The sequence below is a fragment of the Cetorhinus maximus genome, chromosome 11 (genome assembly GCF_964194155.1).
Source record: "Cetorhinus maximus chromosome 11, sCetMax3.hap1.1, whole genome shotgun sequence".
Lineage (NCBI taxonomy): Eukaryota > Metazoa > Chordata > Chondrichthyes > Lamniformes > Cetorhinidae > Cetorhinus > Cetorhinus maximus.
The window spans coordinates 64299968-64316070 of record NC_135889.1 but is presented as its reverse complement, the minus strand read 5'-3'; the positions used below and the strand labels follow the sequence as shown (position 1 = coordinate 64316070).

At 41.3% G+C, this 16103-nt stretch overlaps 1 protein-coding gene across 4 annotated transcripts in view; it reads right to left on the bottom strand.

Moving 5' to 3' along the window:
* The window catches only part of ubr3 (ubiquitin protein ligase E3 component n-recognin 3), a 353894-nt gene that overhangs the window by 192626 nt on the left and 145165 nt on the right, over positions 1–16103 (bottom strand). For 2 of the 4 annotated variants that reach the window (XM_078552128.1, XM_078552129.1), the window contains exons 23-24: positions 10391–10423; positions 9205–9668 (exon numbers count right to left, since the gene is read on the bottom strand). In XM_078552128.1, coding sequence (XP_078408254.1) covers positions 9205–9668; positions 10391–10423 — 497 coding nt within the window. The remainder of the gene's footprint in view (positions 1–9204; positions 9669–10390; positions 10424–16103) is intronic. The other 2 variants (XM_078552130.1, XM_078552131.1) reach the window with 1 other exon arrangement.

Sequence of the window (16103 nt, the reverse complement as noted above, 5' to 3'; positions counted from 1 at the left end):
TTCAGCCACCTGTAGGACTGCTGTTTTTCTCGAGCCATAGTGAAAGTCACCGAAAGCTTTGTGCTTACACTCAATTAGGTTCTCTATCTCTTCGTCATTTTTGTCAAACTAGCCATGATGTTTCCTGGTAAAGACCCCCAATGGCCTTTTCCCAGATGCTTGTTATAGTGGATTTTAGGGTTGACCAGGCACTATGGGCATAATGTAGCTCCTGGTGGCTGGAGTTGGCAGTAAGTCGCTGACTGAGAAGGAGTGCCTTGGTGGAATCTTTGAGACATTCAATGTTAATTTTCTTGCGGCATCGCTTCTGTTGCCTCCATTGAATGGGGCCAGGCTGATGGAAATGGCAGATCAGATAAAGTGGTGATCGGTCCAGCTGTCCTCAGTACCTGTCATGGTATAAGTGATGTAGACTTCTCTAAAGTCTCTTACTCGAACTATGACATAGTCAAGCAAGTGTCCGTGTTTGGGTGTGAGTGTTGCCATGAGGTCTTGTGCTCGTCTCGCTGGCAGAACAAGGTGTTGGTTATGACAAAGTCATGTTCTAGACCTTTTGTCAGGAAGAGGACTCCACTGGCATTTGCTTTCCCTATTCCTTCCTTGTATATCGCACCCCTCCAGATATTTGCGTCCTTCTAGACTCTGGTGTTGAAATTTCCGAGGAGGATCAGTTTTGTGCCTGCAGGGACTCAGGTTAGGGATTACTTAAAGTAGGTATAGAATCTCTCCTTGGTCTCATCTTTTGCTTCAATGTAGGAGAGTATGTGCTGATGACAGTGGCGTGCTGATTCCTTGTTAGGGTGAGTTGGGCAGGCAAAAGGTGCTCTGTTATCCCACAGGGGAATCACTGAAGCACCAGGCAAGCTCATTTTTGACGGCAAAGACCACCCTGTGGAGGTGTTGTTCCTTTTCTAGAAGGCCCTTCCAGAACGTAAGAACTAGGAGCAGGAGTAGGCAATTCAGCCCCTCGAGCCTGCCCCGCCATTCATTACGATCATGGCTGATCTCGTTTCGGCCTCAACTCCAATTTCCAACCCTCTCCCCATAATCTTTCAACCCATTACTAATTTAAAATCTGTCTATCGCCTCAAATTTATTCAGCGTCCCGGCATCCACTGCACTCTGAAGTAGTGAAGTCCACAGTTTCACGACCCTTTGAGAAAAGGGTTTCTAATTTAAATCTACCACCCCTTAGCCTAAAACTATGGCACCCCTTAGCCTAAAAAAGCTGTACCCACCACCTTCATTTCCTTCAGCTGGCCTTCTCCTGCACACTGTCTCACTTTGGGTGGCAAAGCCAATCTCAAGGTGCCCAAGTTCCTCAGCTATGATGGTGGTACAGCACTCAAGTCTGTCACTGTTGGGGTTGTCCATGAGTGTCCTGGCATTCCAAGTCCCAAACTTCTTTTTGATGAGTGGAAGGTGCTGCATATGATTTTTTTTTTTTAAATGAGTGGTCATTGCAAGCCAACTACCACACAGTCTCAGCAGCACAGGGCCTGGGTCCAATGACAAGGGCATACCAAGACAATTGGAGGCAAAGCTCTGCTGTGAGACATTAGCAGGTTCTGTGCATGATCATACACAGTTGTGTGTTTAACCTGTGACCAGGGGTTGCAGCTGAAGAAACAGAGTCGAACTAGTAGGCAGACACAAGCTCAGTGGGAGACTGAGGTCTGTCACTGCAGTGGTGGGGGAAGCGCAGAAGACTGACCAAAGATATTTTTGTGTCACAGATGATCATCAGGGCAGACAGAATTTATGTCTTATGGTATTAAAGAATGCCACCACCTGCAAGTTCCCCCTCAAACTCTCACATCATTCTGACTTGGAATTATATTGTTGTTCCTTCACTGTCGCTGGGTCAAAATTGTGGAACTCCCTAACAGCATTTGGGTTTTCCTACAACACACGGACTGCAGCAGTTCAAGGCAGCATGTCACTACCACCTATCAAGGGCAATTAGGGATGGGCAATAAATGATGGCCTAGCCAGTAACACCCACATCCTATGAACAAATAACTATTCTACAGTGTAGCCAGTGTAGCCCAGAGCAGAAAAAGTCTTCTTGATATTGTGAGGAGTTCAGGAATTTGAAGCCAAGCTTGAAAGATGATATAAATCTAGGTTTTTCCACAGGTTGCACATCAAGAAAGAAGAAAAATAATAACAGCAGCAGTTTCTGGACAGAAGCAGGGCTATTTTTTCTTCAAATGCAGTCTAATGCAGAAACGTGGTTTAGGTATCCAGCGGAGTCCAAGAATTTTAAGCCAGATTTGAGATAAAATCCATAGCCAAGTCTTTTCCAGATCTTTGCCAGAGCTCACAAGGAAGGTGGGGTTGGGCTTTGAACCATCAGGTAGAAGCTGTTTAAACTAACAATTAATTTGAAGTTTGGGTCAAATTGCACCCACAGTTCAAATCACAGGAACTTAATCAGCAGAAGGGAGGATTGAGAGGGGAGAAAGAGCAATGGGTGGCAGCAGATGGCCATGGATAAATGGGCATAGCAAGGAGCTCCATCAGGAGCTGTGTGCACAAGAGCTATTTTGGATGCCAAGAGAGCAGTACCCTGTTTTATGAAATCCAGTCAGATCAGGCAGTAGGTGGCTAAACCAGTTGTCTACCACATCCATTCACATCTGTATCTCCTGGATTTAAGGGAATGGAAATTAGGGTAGTACTGGGGGACTGGCCAGGGTGAGAGAAAGCAATGGTTTTAGTGGACACCGTGACATGAAAGGTGAACCTGATGGTGCAGTTGAGTAAATCAATAGCTATAGAAATGTTGTGGTAAATGGAAGGCCAAACGGATGGAAAAGTTCCATCAGACAGAAAAGTAGCAAATATAACCCCTCTAGTCAAGGGAGGGAGGTAGAAAACAGGAAACTACATGCCAGTTAACTTGACGTCTGCCAAGGGGAAGGTGTTAGAATCGATCATTAATGAGGTTCTAGTGGGCACTTAGAGAAACTCAAAGCAATTGGGGAGAATCAGCATGGTTTTGTGAAAGGGAAATCATATTTAACCAATTTATTGGAGTTCTTTGAAGGAGTAACATGCGCTGTGGATAAAGGGGAGCCTGCAGACATACTGTGCTTGGACTTCCAGAAGGCATTTGAGGGATCATGGATAGAAGTTGGGCTGGCTGGCAGAAAACAGAGCATGCATAAATGGGTCTTCTTCTGATTGGGAGGATGTAACAAGTGGTGTCTTGCAGGAGTCTGCGCTGTCTGTGCCTCAACATTTTACAATTTATATTAATGACTTAGATGGGGGAAGTGAAGGCAGGGTCGCAAATTCGTAGATGATACAAAGATAAGTAGGTTGTGAAGAGGACATAAGGAGGTTGCAGATGAAAATAGATAAGTTGAGTGAGTGGGCAAAAATTTGGCAGAGAGAGTCTATTGTGGGAAAATGTGAAGTTTTCAGGAGAGAAAAAAAACAAAGCAGAGTATTACTTAAACGGCTGCAGAATTCCAAGGTGGAGAAGGATCTAGGTGTTCTAGTGCACAGGTCACAAAAATGTTAGTATGCAGGAACAGCAAGTAACTAAGAGGGCTAATGGAATACTATCCTTCATTACAAGAGGAACTGAACGTAGTAGTAACGATGTTATGGCTTCAGCGATACAGGGCACTGATGCAACCACATGTCAAATACTCTGAGCAGTTTTGGTCTCCTTATTCAAGGAAGGATGTAAATGCGTTGGATGCAGTTCAGAAGAGGTTTACTAGATTGATGCCTGGAATGAGCGGGTTGTCTTATGAGGAAAGGTTGGACAGGCTGGGCTCGTTTCCACAGGAGTTTAGAAGAGTTAGGGATGACTTGATTAAAGTATGTAAGATCCTGAACGGTCTTGACAAGGTGGACATGAGAAGGGTGTTTCTTCTTGAGTCCAGAACTAGGAGACGCTGTTTTAAAATTAGGGGTTGCCCTTTTAGGGCAGAGATGAGGATAAATTTTTTCTGAGTTGCACAACTTTGGAATATTCTGCCTCGGAAGGCGGGGTCATTGAATATTTCTAAGGCAGAGGTAGATAGATTCTCATTAGGAAAGGGAATCAAAGGTTATCAGGGGTAGATGGAATGTAGAATTTGAAACACAAAAGAGATCAGCCATGATCTTATTGAATGGCAGAGCAGGCCTGAGGGGCTGAATGGCCACCTTCTGCTCCTACTTCGTTTGTGTTCATATGTTTTTGTATGAAAGTGCAGTTGTGAGTGAGTGAGTCAGGGTGGAGATTTTTTTTCCAGGGTCAGGCACAGAAGGAGGGAGGTTTGGGATGTAGAAGAGGGATATGGGTGGAAAGTGATACAAGTAAGGTGATCAAAGATGACCTTGTGTGATTTGATATGTTGGGACATGAGATGGCAAAGTCAAAGGGGTGGCCATGAATATGGAAATATGGACTGGGTAGTTTACACAGAGGGAGAGATTAAGGGAGCCTAAGAGGGCAGTGAACTCAGGAGTGAGAGAGAGAGGGTGAGAGCAAGAAAGATGAGTTGAGATGGAGGTTGAAATCACCGAAGATAAAATGAGGATGAGTATCTCCACAAAATTGATGTTAAACTGACAGGCCTGTAGTCACCTGGCTTGTCTCCCCCTCCCTTCTTAAACAATCAAGCAGCATTTGCAATTTTCCAATCTGACGACTAATTCCTGAATTTAGAGCGCTTTGGAAAATTATGACTAATACATCCACAGTTACCCTCCAAGACACACAAAATCCTGACTTGGAAACACATTGCTGTTCCTTCACTGTCACTGGCTCAAAATCCTGGAATTTGCACCCTAGCAGCAGTGTGAGTGTACCTAAATGATGTGGACACCAGCAGCTCAAGAGGGTGACCCATCGCCACCTTCTCATTGACAATTAGGGATGGGCAAATGGTTCACCAATACACCAAAATAGAGATCTCCATATGCAAAAAAAAAACTATGTCCCTAGGGTAACGACCAGGCACCTGTACCAACCAACATTCACTCATATTTCTTCCATGCCCAAATCATCCTTACTTTCATCCCCCAAAACTTGGAAACAGATGCTTTGACCTTAGTAGTTCAGCCTAGAGGGCTAATTTTTATGGAAAGATTGTTGAGTGCTCAGAATCAAATCGGGAAACAAGTTTTTCTAACGCAACAGGGCTAGGAAGTTTATGGGGATCCAACTGAGCCACTGTTGAAACTGGCTTTGTGAGCATCCAACAAGGAAACAAGCAGGAGCCAGATTAAAGGTACTCACAAGCCATGTTTGGCCTGCGACCAGTGTACTGGATCTTCCAAGTTTATAACAACCTCCCAAATTGGTTAAATATATTAACATTTTAGTTAATTCAATCTTTGCTCTGGTGACTGACAGCACTGGAACTGTAGTGGAATCATGGGATTGAGTAATTCTATGTTTGTATCTGGAGATAACTAGGTAGGCCCAAATAACTAATGTGATGTATAACAACTCAATGGTTACCATTTCTTTCAATTGTTCCAAAGTCTAATCTTAACCGGAATTTAATTCTTTCACAGCAGCGAAGATCTTATGTGCTTTTCATCAAAAATCAAGGGCCCATGCTGATCTGCTTCCATAGTTCTAAAATTCTGAAATCTTAGTAGATAATGCACGGAAATAGGCAAGCATCAAATTACTGGACGGATGTGTGATAAATTGTGAATAATCTGTCTGAAACATTGCCAAAGGCACATCAAGATGGAATATGGTCTTGATCGAACAATTTAGAATCCCAAAATCCTCATTTTAATCAAAATATGGTAAATTTCATGTTTAAATTGAAAAATTAGTGAAGGTTAATTAAAAAAGTGCTAAATTTTATAGGGAATTTCAGTAAATGAACACATTGAGTAAATTCAAAAAACTAATTATTCCTCTGTACAGAGCTAACATAAGATCTGCTACCAATACTAGAAAGAAAAGACCAGAAACATTGGTTCACTTAATGGTTTTGGGGCGGAGGGCACAGGTTACAACTTAAGCAAGATGGCCCCCTTGTATTGCACAAAAACCTTTAGGAGATACAGTGAATAAAATCCATTTCATCCTAATTTGATTAGTTGAATTCTAGCTAGAAATTGAATATTGGACAAATTTAGAAAATGTGAATTCAACCGAAGAAATTTTGATAAAGGTGGTCTTTATTATCTCGTTATTTAAGAAGTACAATTCACACCTTAACTCCCACAAAAAGGACCACTGAAAAAAAAGCTATCTGAACAACCCGAAGCTCTACTCTACATTTCTTATAGGTTCCAGGCCAGAATTGAGGCAGAGCGCTTTGGGGCAGGGCACTGAGAATCAAATTAAACATTTCTGACAGGAGCTGAATTTTCAGCTACAGGGCAGGCATTCCACTTGGCACTAAGATTATGTGCAGAGAAGCCTAAAACTTATATATAAAAGTGAGGGAAGGGCATTTCACTTTCCTAAGAAGCCAATCATTTCCCTAACTACATGGATACTCGGGTAATTTTTTTTTTAAAAAAGCACACAAGAACCTAGCCATCTCCCCAACCCTGACAGGGGAAAGTTGGCCCTAGGAATTGCCTCACAACGGTTCCACATCTACCACTGCCCTTTTCCTTCACCCTGTATACCCCTCTCCTTAGCTGTTTTCTCAACTTCATGCTCCATTTCCCTACACAATATGAAGAAATAGGCTCCAGTCCAATGCCACCGCCATTTTCTGTTACTCCCTGTCCCCTTGTCCTGTCCTCCTAATCTTCCCCCCTCCTGCTCCCTGCACTCATATTCATTCCAACTTCTAGTTCCCTCCTCCCTTACACTTCTCTCATGTTATCCTGTCACTATCTACCCTGCTTGACCCGAATACTGGGCCTGCCCTCAGCTCCTTGCTGACATCATTGCAGGAGATCAACTCCTATCTTGAGTTATAATTTTGCATATGGCATGCACTTTGTTACAATTTTATATTGGGGTCAATTTCAACTTAAGCTGCCTTGCAGAAAACTGAAGGGATCAGACTGGCAGCCCCTTTTACACCTTCCATGATTTTGTTTTCCATTAAAGTAAATAGAAATAAAAATTGGGACTCAGTATAACCAAATGGCAGGCTGATCTGAAATTAGCTTCCCAAGACAGGACAGGTTAAAATTACCCCCAGTGTAGAATAAGTCGTCAATGTTTCTACCTGTCACAACACTAAACACCACTGTTATCTTTTTTGCACAAATGATGATGATGTCTGGAGCACTGGTGAGAAGGTGCCACTTAATAGCACTATTGATGATTCCTTCCATCATTTTACTGGTTAATAATTGCATTGGGGAAATAGTCATTTAGCAACTTAATATATGAAAGAGAACTGCACACAAGAGGGTTCCTTGAAAGCCTGATGAAAAATGATCTTCTGTCTGTATTCAACAAACACATTCAACAACTGTATTGCATATGACAGTCTGAAATTAGCATGAATCAAATGAATAAAGCCATGTTGGTCAGTTAGCATGATTATTAATGCATGATTAATAAGTTAGATTTAGTAGCATGGAAGGTGGACTGGCCAATAATCAGCTAAAGATGACTCATATGGTGAGAAGCCTGTTTGCTATTACATATAGCATAAAAAATTTCAGAAAAACAAATACGAGTTTGCCTTTAGTTCCTTCCATTTCCTAGTGTCCATAAATTTCCTTGTAGCTTACGGCATGTCTTACTTAATCTTGGCCTTATTGTAAAGAGAGCTCCCTAATAAGATGACATCAACAAATCTTGACAGGTTCCATTCAGTTCAGTATTTTTTTCTGGTAGCTTAAGGGGTAGACACAGTAAGGCTTCAAGTATCAGCAGCAATTTGGCTTCTGCTTTAGTGCAGGATGGTTTCTATGGCAACAGCCCATCTTGACAGAAATACTACCTTTGTCTTTGTCTACAGGCCAGGGCAGCAAAAATAGGGCATCACTACCTGCTTATTGCCCATTCCATTTTCATTACTATCAAATCTAACTTGAAATCCAAAATGAATTAAAGCCAATCTATTTGAACAAAACTGCTTTGTTTCATTTGGCTACCTTAATTTCAGACTTTTGTATGCCTCTGCTGCTAGTGAATGCATTTGTTGAAAGGTGAAATTAGGTGAACAGAAAATCTGCGAAGCAAAAATGAGCGAAAGCTACAAAAATTCATGTCCAAATGCTTGTGACTTTCTCTAACAATTTTGTCCATTGCCTAATTTTTCCATTACATAAACAAATATACACAAAGTAACATTATAACAGCTGCGAGGTTTTCTGGGAAATGCAAGCAGTTTAAACTGAAATTAATTCAGTACTTTGAAATCCAACATAATTCTACAATTAAAAAAAACGACTAATTGAATCACTTTTCCATTACAATTGTTTTAACGACATATAGAGTTAAAAGAGAAATGCTGTAGTGCACTGCAAGTGTGCCAACATCTGAAAAGGGGTGGTCCTGCTGTGTATTTCGCCAATTTCAAATTTAGATTTCTAGCGTTTATGGTTTATCTTCTTCATCTCTACCTCATGTCTCATTTGCAAGTTATAGATATGTAATCAAAATTTTTAACGCCTTGAGTGCAATATATTCCAAACTTACTTCCTGCAACCAAATGAGGTTATATTCATTTTAATGCACAGTAATTGCTTTATTTCAATGATAGTTAGCTTATTTGAATTTTTTTGCAGCACCTCTGGGTTTCAGAATTCCACCACTATGTAGAGACAGGCTCAAAACAAAATATAGTTTCAATCGGATTTGCTACAAGCCAACTAAAAGGACCAATATTCCTTTCATTCTAAGACTTCTAAAAATTATGTCCAAATAAATAGCTCCAACATTACTTTTCTTTGGGCTATCATCGTTTCAGTCCTTTTCAACCTTACACACCCACCCTTGCTGGGAATATTATTGTTATAATTTCACTTCATTGTATGCAATGCAAATGATTACATACCGATGTGGTAATATTGCTTACCATGGTGTTTCAGCCAGTAAAAACATTGAGTGCAAGCAATTTTTTCCCCATTATTAGATTTTTTTAAAATTGTGGTGTACAATTAAAACCCTTAAAACAAAGATAGGATGCAATTACAATTTCCAGAGGTACTGTTCAAAATAGGAAATACATGTAAATGAACTTTATTTTCCTATCATTTCTGTTTTAAATTTCATTCCATCAAATCTACACATATTTCCAGAGAAGCATTTACCTTTCTTCTTTATCCAAAGCTTTCTTATCTGCTGAACTACTCTTCTTAGGAGGTACAGGCGGTGCCACCTTCCGGCAGATCTCTTCAATGCTACACTTGTTTTGCCGACTCCGTGCTGCAGTTTTTATTAAAATTCTTTCTACTGCTGTTATCCCATCACCATGGATTTGTTGCATTGGGTCCAACCTGGATGTAGACTCTGAATCTTCTAACCAGAATGGATAGTAGGAGTTTTGTTTTCCTGAGAGTTTATGATGGAGCTTGATGAGGAGAGAAAGCATACTTTCTCGGACTTCCAAAATGGTTGTGGTAAGTTGTGGAGTTGAATTAGGAGCAGTCCACTTTGATGTCTTTGGTCTAACAGCTGCAGTCTGAATAGCATTGCCACTGTTGCGATTTATAATCTCCTGAAACTTACGTCTACGTTCTGCAACTAAACTGAAGACCTGAGCTGTATTTGAACTCTAGAAGGAAAATGAAATGCAATTCAAATTCATTACAACAATAAGCTTAAATCAAGAGTTTAAATGTCAGTGGATGTTCACAACTGCTGGTACACTTGACATTGAGGTGGATTGTCAACTTGCTGTACAGGTGCGAAATCTGTTTTGAATCTGCTGTTGCCATGGTGAGGCACTTCCTTCCCTTTTTTCCAAAATGCACTGAAGCATTATTTCAGGACAAACAAACAATCTGAATTTCATTACTAATTAAACCTGTGGAATTTGAAAACCAGATCACCAACCCTCAACCCCAATTTTACATTCAAGCAGCAAGTTAAAAATCATTCCTATTCTTTCTGATGGTGTAACCATCAACCATGGCTTTCCTTTAATAAAACATGCAAAAGCATCAGTACCAGGCAAACAATTTGAGTTTACAGAAATCAAAGTATGCTTAACAACAGGCTTTAAGCTGGACAAAATCAAGTTAGGAGGGGGAAAACTATGGGTAAGATTTAAATTCAATCAAAACCCAGCCACATGGAGAGATAAAATCGGGCCACACACCCCTGGCAGTAAATTGGTGCCTTTGGGTTTACTTAAGAGTTAAAGGTAATTTTAAGCAACACTCTAAAATTAAATTTGTTTCTTCCAGAATGTCTATTCAGGAAGTGAATTCTCCAACACTGCACGCAAATACTTTGACAGATTAGTTATTCAAAACAAGACAAAAATTGAAGTACCTCTCTGTTGAGAGTAGTTGCCCTTCTTGACCCCTATTATGTAGGAAGAGAGACAGGAAAGTTGTTGCAAAGCATAGAATAGTTAGTTTTAAAAGTAAAAGATACCATTTTTCAATAAAAATATAAGCACCCTTGCATGCCCCATGATGTCATTTTTCTTCCATCTACCTTACCGAATATAAATTCTGTACAGGTGAGATGACAAATATAGTTCCAAGATTTTTTTTTAATGTTCATAGCTTACTGTGTGGTAATCCCAGTATGATATTGAAAGGGACCAAAAGATTCTTCTCTAAGCAAACACAATAATCTATTTGGGAAACCATTTTTATTTCTGGTGCTACAAATCAAAAATACAATGTGGACTAACACAAATGCAGAATCTGATTTCTCAGCCTTCCTCCATCAATATCACCTTCCAATTAATCAGTTCTATTCAAAACACAATGCTACCCACTTGACCCTGCCATTACTCAAGGCACACTTCCTCAGGGTAATTTCCAATTAGTTGCCCCTGCCAATTTCCTCCCCTTAACCTAACCCTTTTATCATCTTTATCTCCCCCAAGGGCAAGCAACTCCTCTAAACTCTCACTGGCACCCTTTCAACTTCTAGCTCTCTCTCATTTGGCCTGCCACCCACTCCAAGACCTATTTCTCCATTAGTGTATTCCACAATTATTTTCCCTATTTTCAATACCTTCCCACCCATTCATCACATGGGGCACAAGGGCTCAATTATCCATTGGTAGATCTGGTATGGCCAGCTCTTGCAGTGTTGTTCTTTACAGTGTGCAGTCAAATCTTCCTAGCTCCCTAAAATCGGTCTGCAGGGCCTCATCCCTCTTTCCACCTACATTGCTGGTACTGACATGGACCACAACTGCTGGATGCTCACTGGCCCAACCTTCAGAATGCTCTACAGCTGCTCAGTGACATCTGTTCCACTATCAAATTCCCTATCACTATTGCTTTTCCAACTTTTTTCTTGTGCCCATACAGCTGAGACAGCCACAGTACCATGGAGTTGGTTCTGACTGCCCTCCCGGAACTATCACTCTCACCAGTATTCAGATTGGGGAGCGAGGTGTACTCAAGGGACTTCCTGCACTATCTGCCTGGTCCTCCTTGACTGCCTGGCAGTCACTTCTATGCCTCCAAACCCTTAAGCTGCAGGGAAACCACATCCAGAAATGTGATATCTACATAGCTCTCAGCCTCATGGGTGCACTGCAGTGAAGCCAACTGCTACTCAAGCTTAAACTGCCCCAACTGACCACACTTCCTGCACATGCAGTCATCCAGGACATAAGAAGCATCCTGGAGTTCCCACATGTTGCAGGACGCACATTCCATGGGACTTAGAATTCCTGCCATTCTTCTTTTAATCAGATTAAGACGATCAGCCTAACAAATTCTGTATGAATATGAGCTTGCCACTGGCATAGAAAGTGACGTCATGAAGTTAGTATTCAAGGAATCAATTCCAAAACATTTAAACCATTGATTAGGATTTCATCAGCAGGAGGAGAGAGATAGGAAGTGAAATGGACAATGTTCTGAAATACCATGTGCCACTAAGCAAGAAAGTGTGGGAATATGCATTTGTGCCCACATTTCCCCATTCCAGCTTAAATGATGAAGCAGAGAAACAAAACAGCAGTAGTACAGAAGGGGAAAAAAAATGAAGAAAACACCTAAATTCTTGCAGTTGCAGCACAGCACTTAATGGACAATTACATAATGGTGCTGACCGAGTCCTTGAAACTGTTGTTGCCTCCCAAATCCATTCTATCATTCCCAGAACTCCATGTTTGAATCCCTCCAGTTAGCTTTCTACCCCTTTCACAATTGCAAAACGGTTCTTATCAAAGTCCAAATGACCTCCTGTGAGACTGTGACAAAGATAAATTTTTCTTCCTCAACCTGTCTGCAGCCTTTGACATGGTTGACCACACGATCCTCTCCCAACGCCTGTCCACTATTGTCCAACTGGATGAGACTGCTCTCACCTGGCTCCATTCTTATCTATCTAATCATAGCCAGAGAATCACTTGCAATGGCTTTTCTTCCTGTTCCCTCATCATTACCTCCGGTGTTCCCCAAGAATCTATCCTTGACCCCCTCCTTTTGCTCAACTACATGCTGCCCCTGGGTGACATCATCTAAAAGCACAGCATTAGTTTTCACATGTACAATTCACATGTTTCTCCAGCTCCACCTCACCACCACCTCTCACGACTCCTTTAAGACTGCTTATCTGACTTCTAGTACTGGAAAAGCAGAAATTTCCAACTAAATGTTGAGAAGACAGAAGTCATCACTTTCTGACCCTGTTCCAAACTCTGTTCCCTAGCTACCAACTCCATCCCTCTTCCTGGAAACAGAGAGATGAAGTCACTCTGTTTGCAAACTTGGCGTTACATCCGGCCCAGTGTTTCCAAACTCATATTCACGCCATCACTAAGAGAGCCTATTTCCACCTCCGTCACATCGACCGTCTTCTCCCATCTCAGCTCATCTGCTGCTGGAGCCCTCGTCATGCCTTCATTACCTCTAGACTCTATTATTCCAATGTGCTTCTGGCTGGTCTCCCTCATTCCATCTTCCGTAAACTTGAGGTCATCGGTCATCAAAAACTCTGCTGCCCGTGTCTTAAATCGCACCAAGTCCCATTCCCCCATCACCCCTGCACTTGCTGACCTTCACTGGCTCCAGTCAAGTAAAGTCTTGATTTTTAAAATTCTCATCCTTGTTTTCACATCCCTCCATTGTCTCGCCCCCCTCTCCACCTCTAATCTCCTCCAGTCTCACAATCCTTCATATCGGGGCTGCTCTAATTCTGTCCTCTTGAGCATTCCCAACTTTAATCGCTCCAACATCGGTGGCTGCACCTTCTGCTGCCTAGGTCCTAAGCTACTTCCCTACACCTCTCCACCTTATTTTCTGCCCTTAAGGCAACCCTTAAAACCTATCTTTTTGACTAAGCTAGAGGTCATCTAATAGCTGAAGTCCCACCATCAGGGTCGAAAATGGGAGGAGACCCCACTTCAGCTGGAGGTGGGACCTGGGGAGGCATTCCCTGTCCCTGTGGTGGCCAATTGTGTGTTCACCACTGGGGCCACCTCCCAATTAAGGATGGTGGCCCATCCCCAAGAGCTGCTGATCCAATCAAAACAACTCCATAGAGAAGGCGCCTTTTTGGCCAGGTCCCCTTGAAGAAGGGTATTTGGGAATGGGGACACAAGGAAGGCAGACCCTACAATCAGGGATGGTGGGGACCTCACCGCACAGGCGATGCCATTGTCATGGAGACTGCCGACACTACTGGGGAGGAACCATTTGTGGGTCATGAGTGCCCAAAAAAAGGAGCCCACCTCGCCCAAGCTGATGAAAGGCCATGAAGTTTCACTTGGACAGATGCTTCTGGAATTGGGAAGTGGCCCTTAATTAGCCACTTCAGTGGTTCAATTAGGCTCTGAATGAGTAGCCAATCTGCCTGCTTTCTCACTACTGGAAAACAGCATGGCAGTGGGAAGATGTGAGCACACCCCAATGCCTTCCCATACCATTTTGTCAGCCTTCCTTCCTCCTAGCCCATTGCCAAAGGGCTGGTAAAATTCTGGTCAATAGCTCATGTGGCTTGGTGTCTTATTTTGTTTAAGAATATTATTGTGAAGCACCTTGGGATGTTTTATTATGTTTATATAGTGCCTTTACCATAAATTGTTGTCTTTGAACAAGGTTTGTCAGGTCTCAAATTTGCTCTTTTAGTTCAGGAATGGTTCCTCACATGGGGAGATCTGTATTTATTTATTTAATATATATATATATTATTCATAAATTCTAACTCAAAAATAAATACAGATAGTGGTAAAAGGCAATATCTGAATTGATATACTAAACTTGACACACAAGTGAGGGAAAATGCTACAAGATTTTTTTTTGAAAGTCCGAAGTACAGACAAGCACTTCCACCTCTGGAGTGTGTATTTAAAAATAAATTAAATTTTGAACTTTCATTATTTGATCCTTACAGCTTTTGAGAGTGGCAGATCCTTGGTGCCTTGTTCACTCAAACTTCTACTAAAAATGAAATAGGATTTCCACAAAGGACTTTAGCTGTCCTAACTCACATCAGGTGCCATTAACCAATCACCCCTATGCTCATGTAAATACACCAGCTCCCAATTGAGCAACAATTTTAAATTTCACATTCTGGTTTTCAATTCCCTCCATGGCCTTGCCCTTTCCTACCTCTGTAACTTTCTCCATCCATAAAAGATATCTGTGCTCCTCTAATTCTGGTTACTTACGCATTCCCAATTTTAATTTCTCCACCATCGGCTGCCATGCCTTCAACTGTCAGGAATCTAGAATTCCCTCTGCAAACCGCTCAACCTCTTTCCACCCTTCAAAATATTCCTTAAAACCTACCTCTTTGACAAAAAAATTTTGATCATCTGCCTAATGTCTCCTTCTGTGGCTCAGTGTCAAATTCTGTTTGATAGTGCTATGATTTTACTATGTTAAAGGTGCTATACATGTGCACAAGTTGTTGCTGTTGAAAAAGGATAACTTCATAAAAGCAAATCAGTGATTTACAAAGAATGTCTATATTCTAGATGCAAGGTTAAAAGACAATATCATTATATTTATATAAAAAATGTGAAGTTAAAGGTCAATTTTAATTATCCATTAAAGTGTGGCCACAGGTGATGGAACAATTGTAAACAATCTAGTTGAAAGGCAACAGTGACTTTTGTAAGGATGTCTTGATGAAGTGCCCCAAGTTGATGTACCAGGTTTACTCATAAGTCAAAAATAAAATACTGCAGATGCTGGAAATCTGAAACAAGAACAAAAATAGCTGGAAAAACTCAGCAGTCTGACAGCATCTGCGAAGAGAAATACAGTTAACGTTTCGAGTCCGTATGACTGTCCTGATGAAGAGCCATACGGACTCGTTAACTGTATTCCTCTCCGCAGATGCTGTAAGACCTGAGTTTTTCCAGCTATTTTTACTTAAGTCAAATTGGGTGCAAAAGTAGTCAGTGGTTGTAAGAGCAAAAGTATGGAATTGCAAAACAATCTGTACTTTGAGTGAAGAAGAATAAACTTGTCAAATTGAAGGCAGAAAATAGATCAACAGACTCACTCGTCATTCTAATCTTTTGATCATCAATAATAAATTTAAGACAGTACATGACATATCAATCACTATTTAATTGATATTGTACAGCTGGTTTCTAAATACTGTTACTTTGTCTATTAGACTTCAGCTGGAGTACGGTGCAACAGATAAGATGTACACACACTAAGTCCTGTCATCTTCTACCTTCAACAGATCATTCAATGTAATTTATCACCTTGAAAAGAAAACTAGGAGCATGTAATTGCTAAAGTACCATATGAACATAAGATATAGGAGCAGGAGAAGACCATAATGGCCTGTTCCGCCATTCAATATGATCATGGCTGATATTCGGCCTCAGCTCCACTTTCCCACCTGCTCCCATATCCCTTGATCCCCGAGAAACCAAACATCTGTCTATGTCTGCCTTAAATATATTCAATAATGGTGCATCCACAACTCTCTGGGACAGAGAATTCTAAAGATTCACAACCCTTTGAGTAAACACATTTCTCAAATCAGTCCTAAATGATTGGCCCCTTATCCTGAACTTGCGCTTCCTTGTTCTAGATTCCCCAGC